This window comes from Neoarius graeffei, chromosome 8 (assembly GCF_027579695.1).
Source record: "Neoarius graeffei isolate fNeoGra1 chromosome 8, fNeoGra1.pri, whole genome shotgun sequence".
Lineage (NCBI taxonomy): Eukaryota > Metazoa > Chordata > Actinopteri > Siluriformes > Ariidae > Neoarius > Neoarius graeffei.
The window spans coordinates 81,338,160-81,344,159 of NC_083576.1; the positions used below are offsets into that span (position 1 = coordinate 81,338,160).

Sequence of the window (6,000 nt, forward strand, 5' to 3'; positions counted from 1 at the left end):
CCCACTCAGGTCCTGAAGCTGGTTTCAGACCTGCGAAACCATCCAGCGGCTGTTCTAATGGCAGAGGGTTATCCCATGGTGATCAGCTCTGACGATCCAGCTCTGTTCGGAGTGACTGGGCTCTCATACGATTTCTACCAGGCTTTCATGGGCTTTGGTGGAATGAAATCCAATTTAGCTACACTGAAAGAGCTTGTCTTAAACTCTCTGAGGTAACATATCCCTACACACACACACAGCAACATGTTTTGTTAGATTGAGTGTATTACAAATCCTACAAATTACCCACTATTTTAAATAAAGCATTTCAGGTCTCGAATATCATCACATTACAAAGCAAAGTTACTTCTTATAAATAACACAGATTTTGTAAAATTTTCCCACATAATCAGAAGTGTTTTCATGTTTCCATATTTCATAGGAACACTTTCACAGTTGTTAGATTCTTTAAATTAGTTTTGCAAAACGCTTTGTTGCTTTAAAAAATAAAATAAAATCGGTCTTATTAGTAATACTATAACCTCCATTTTGTTTCAGATACATCTACAGTCCTGTGCAAAAGTCTTAGGCACATGAAAAGAAATGCTGTCGACCAAACATGGCTTAAAATATAATGAAATGAAATGTTTCAACATAAAAAAATACTATAAGCAGTAAGCCATAATAAATTAAACAAAATCAATATTTGGTGTGAGACGACCTTTTGCTTAAAAAAAAAAGTAGTCTCATGTACAATAAGTGCAGTTTTATAAGGAAATGAGCTGTAGGTTTTACTGAACATCTTTCAGAACCAGCCACAGTTCTTCTGAACACTTTGACTGTCACACTTGCTTTTTAATTTTGCACCAAAACCCAGCAACCTTCATTATGTTTTCTTTTTTAATCTGAAAAATGCACTCTTAGGGAATATGTTGCTCAGATACAAACTTTTTTTCCCTGTAACATTTAATTCTGTGCTGGAAAACAAACGTTTGGAACTCTAAAATGTTTTTGTGTTGTTGACTCGATAATGTAGAAGTCATAAAATAGAAATCTATAACAAAGCTTGTGGGGGGGGGGGGGGGGGGAAGGGTGCCAAGACTTTCATACACTACTTTGTTGTAGGGGTGTGTGTATACAATGATATGATTCCAGATGTGCTTTATGCGCTTGTTTTTCAGATCATATGTAGAAAGCTTTAAAATAATGTGTTTATTTTAAATAATGGTATTAAAATGACTATAAAGGTTTTATATAGCATCAAGAATTGTTAATGTGGATAAGGAGAAACTATAATATATAGATCATTCCAGTATGTTATTTATCTTTTAATGACTGTATAAAATGAGTTAAATAACCAAACAATATCGAAACATACCTGAAATCTTTTGGTATAAATTTGCTGTTTATTTTATAGGTAATAAAACACACTGTAGTGCATCTTATATAAAGGGTGTGCTGTTATAGCAAAATAACCAACGACTGGATGGTGTGGGCTGCAGTAAATCTTTTTTAAAAAGAAAGTGTCCTAATTTACCTGGATGTACGGTAATTATTCCTCTTCATTGCACATGTTCAGGTAAATTGGACAGGAAGAGAATTTTTTTTTTTGATTAAGAAAAATACATTTTGCACATTATTGCATTAAGATATAATAATAATAATAATAATAATAATAATAATTATTATTATTATTATTATAAATAATAATGAATTTTTATTGGACTGACCATCTGCTTCCTTTAGATTCAAAACAAATCTCAATGTTTCAACATCCTGATTTTTCCCTGAACGCTTCAGCCTTTTCAGAATGTTGCGTCTGTAATTTCAGTATCCACCATCTTAGAAAATTCTTCACCCAGGATATTTGATGTTTGATATCTGATCTTTTTGTTCGCAGGTACAGCTCATTGTCTCCCACTTTGAAGGAAAAAGCCATTGCAGCTTTACAAGTGAAATGGGACAAGTTTGTCTCTGAGACTTTGCTGTAAACTTACTGGAGAAACTGAGAATCTCTTCAAGTGGAAAAAGTTCAAACTGCACATGTCCATCAGTACCAAGTTTACTGAAAGTTAGATCATTTGATGTGGTGTTTTTTAAAAATATTTCTCCATTTTTATTTCAACTGGGTGTTTTTAATATTAGTGTCCTGCTGTTGAAGGTGAAAGCTGGGTGGCATGGTGGTGTAGTGGTTAGCGCTGTTGCCTCACAGCAAGAAGGTTCTGGGTTTGAGCCCAGCGGCCAACGGGGGCCTTTCTGTGTGGAGTTTGCATGTTGTCTGCGTGGGTTTCCTCCAGGTACTCCAGTTTACCCTACAATTAACATAGGGCAGCCTTAGGCTGAGGCAGGGCCGTAACTACCATTGAGGACACCGAGGTCATGTCCTCGGCATTTTTTTCCCACGGTATTTTTTTTTTTCACTCAGAAATGTGAAATTAATATATGATGAAAATCGTTCTGACTTTGATCGGTGGAAAATTCTAAATTCAGCTTGCATCCCCCTGTTCTCATTTGTTTGTCTAAAAATAAAGTCCACATAATCATTTTTAAACGAAGCTGAAATATCCGACATTGGAAACATTTCATATCAGGCAGCCTCGCGATAGTCAGCTAAGCACCACGGGATATACAAGAGCTGAGAAGTGTTCTCATCAAGGTCCGACTCCGCAGCCAGTCAGTTTGTCAATTAGTCGTGGAATCTGAAAATTGACATAAGATGAAGAAGTCTACTACACTAAAACAAACCAAACTCAGCTTTGGAAAGTCAGCAAGTGAGAGAAAAAGAAAGAGGGAAGAAGGGGAGTTAATTTTGCCAGTCACTGACAGTTATGTGCCGGAATGCTTATGATCATTAACAGTGCAATTTTAATTAGCATTTCAAGCAACAATAGTCGAAGCCACTTAGCTAGATAGGATTTTCGTTTTCCAGGCGGCACAAACTCCTTTATTCTCTCTCTCGATTTGATTTGGTGCATTTCAGATCAGAAAAGGCTGGACAGTCGTGACCTGTTGTTTATGAAGTTATTGGGTGCTGACGAGACTTGAGCTATTTTGCTAACTTACCAGACTATAGGCCAGGGGCGTGTTTAGCCTATTTTTTGGGGTGCTCAAGCACCCCCAAAAACGAGCTCAGCACCCTCTAGCTCAGCACCCTCAACACTGCTTTTGGATGTAATTTTCAGAAATAAGTGCCCTTGCGCACTGCGCAATGAATGTGTGCGCGGGCGTGTGTGTGTTCTTGAATTCACCTGTTACGTAATAGTTCTGTGAGCAGTAAAATACCTCTCCTCCTTGCGTCCCCTCTGATTGGGTTGCCTGTCCGCGCGAGTGCTTGCTACGACATGGTGTTTTTTTAACTGGATTCCACGCCGATGAGGAACTCGAAGTAGCACCTGAGTATTACTGGCATAGCGAGATGTGAAGGTACGGACTGGAGTTACAATTGTTAAACACAACACAGTAATATGCATAATGCAATATTGATGTTCCCTGGTCTATGAACAGAATGATAAAAACGACATTTATCATCCATATCGAGATATTTTTGTGCAGAGCTGTACAATTAAACAAATGACTATCAAAAGAACACTACCAAAATATAACAAATGTAAACTAATGTAAAATCATAATACACACTATTACACAATAACACATTAATTAACAATTACCACTGTTCAAAATGAATAGCTCCAACATTACAAATGCAGTAGTAGGTCTTGTTTAGTTAAAAATATAACGTAAATATTTGTCAGTGGTTGTACTGTAAATGTGTAGATATCATAGTTTATTGGGTCAGCTTCTGTTAAAACATTGCATAAGTCTAGTCTAGTCTTCTTGTCTAGTTAAGTCTAGTCTAAATGGGGAATAAACGTGGAAACACTGTCGTTCAAGCCAGGTGCCTCTGTCAGCTCTGGCTAAGCACCCCCAAAGATCAGATGCTAGAATCGCCCCTGCTGTAGGCTAACGTGAACACAAGACACTATTGTTTTGATCATTGATTGTATTTTCGAACGGAAATGAAAACGGGTAGCAAACTTATGTTCACATTTTATTTACAACATGATGCACCACCTCTGACTGCTTTCTGTCAATCATGAGCAGCCCAGCCGCGTTCACAGCTCCTCCTCCGATCAGCAGCTGGAGATGAGCCTCCTCTCGGGAAGTCTTGTCCCGCCCCTCTTATTGACTCCCATCCCCAGTGAGGCTCAGTCTCCAAATGTAGCGTTTTAGTCGGTTTTGTCCAATAACCGTCTAGTATTTTGCTATTGAAAAGGGCATATATTTTTTAAAAAGCAATTGAAGTCCATTCAGGCTCGGCTAGATTGCGTTGTCACTCACTCAAACTGTCACACTCTCTCTCGCTCACTCACACACAAAATACTTTTGTGATCGTGCAGTTTTGCAATTGTTAAAATAAACATGTTCACCTACATGTTCATCTTGTTGGGCTTGTGATTTTGACTCGTTTCCAAAATGTATGAAAAGTCACCATATTAGGACATTTTTCTTTTGGCAAATAAGATGTATCGCAATGTTTGACCTCGGTATTTGAAAAATCCTGGTTACGGCCCTGGGCTGAGGTGCCCTTGAGCAAAGCACCTACCCCCAACTGCTCCCTGGGAACTGTTAGCATGACTACCCACTGCTCTGGGTATGTGTGTGCGCTCATTGCTCACGTATGTGTGTGTTCACTGCTTCAGATGGGTTAAATGCAGAGAGGAATTTCACAATTGTACATGTGATTGAATAAAGAAGTTATTCTTACCTGGAGCGCCATGAAGACTTCTGAGTGCATAGATCGCCCTCTGCTGGACAAATTCATTTATTGAACTCAAACTGTGCACCATTTGACTCTCCGCTACATCTTGAAGTCTTCATCTTGGATGAATTTCAGTAGTGAGAAGAAAACTGACTGATCAATAATAACAACAACAACCAAGCAGCTGTATTTCAGAACCTGTGAAGCTAATTTCATCTAGTTTTACAACCATACAAGTGCTTTTACATAATACATGTAAACTATGTTGCAGGCGGATGACTGATTTTGTTCTATTTAACTGTTGAGACAAAAAAAATACTTTTTTTTTTTTAAATCTTAGTGTCAGAATCGGAAAATCCTCAAGAAATCTAAGAATTAGTTTAACAGTCAAATCATGGTCAAATATGTTAAGTAAGGAATCAAACACTTGGGGGCGGCCTGTTCAAAGAAAACGATCAACGACTGTCAGGTGTGGTGCAGCCTGACAGGAAACGGAGATACTGCTGCCACTTCAGAGTTGATTATTTTCCTATAACAGCATCTTCTGTAGCGTTTTATTCCTCTAATACCACAGCACTTTGACAATGCAAAAAATTCTTATGTATTAAAGAACAAACTTTTTATCCATTTATAGTTACATATGATGTTACGTTAAATGTAACTATAAAGTTACGTTATAGCAGCTATAAACACTCATGCCCTCACTAGACTCTCTCTCTCTCTCTACTGAAAGTAATAAAACAAAGAACTTGCTTCTTGTCATGTTACTGAGAAACCAGAACGCATAAATCCCTGCATCAGGACAATGAAAGTTACAACTTGACCTGTAACTGTTACAAAGGGCTGACACTGGAGACTCCTTCTATAAATGTTACAGAAACATCTCAGAAAAACTTGTGTGTTTTGTTGATAAATAATTAAGACAATTATTCATTTGTTCTTAGGCTTAAAGGGCTGATGACACGAACATGACTATGCAATTTCTTAAATAAACTATACAACATGGCAAACATGTTAGATTTCTGTTATAATTACGTGAAAAGAAGCTGTTGTCACGCGAATATCCAACTTTTAATTGCACAGCGCAAGAAAACTGGGTCCGTGGCTCGCGGCCATGTTGTGACGTCAGCGGGAGAACACGCTGCGGTTCACTGGCTGTTCTACTCTGGTTCTACTCAATGGAAATGGCGCATGAAAACGCCGGTGAACTCTCTAGTGCTAGCTCTTCCTCTTCTGGGAGTCTAGAATTGTGTTGATCTCTT

The 6,000-nt window shown here is 38.1% G+C and overlaps 1 protein-coding gene across 2 annotated transcripts in view; it reads left to right on the plus strand.

Moving 5' to 3' along the window:
• Nucleotides 1–5,748, plus strand: part of LOC132890942 (adenosine deaminase 2-A-like) — a 35,449-nt gene extending 29,701 nt beyond the window's left edge. The window contains exons 9-10 of one of the 2 annotated variants that reach the window (XM_060928338.1): nucleotides 10–212; nucleotides 1,880–5,748. In XM_060928338.1, coding sequence (XP_060784321.1) covers nucleotides 10–212; nucleotides 1,880–1,970 — 294 coding nt within the window. In that variant the 3' untranslated portion in view covers nucleotides 1,971–5,748. Of the gene's footprint in view, nucleotides 1–9; nucleotides 213–537; nucleotides 1,057–1,879 lie in introns of those variants that run through there. The other variant, XM_060928339.1, reaches the window with a different exon arrangement.
• The last annotated feature ends 252 nt before the right edge of the window (nucleotides 5,749–6,000 follow it).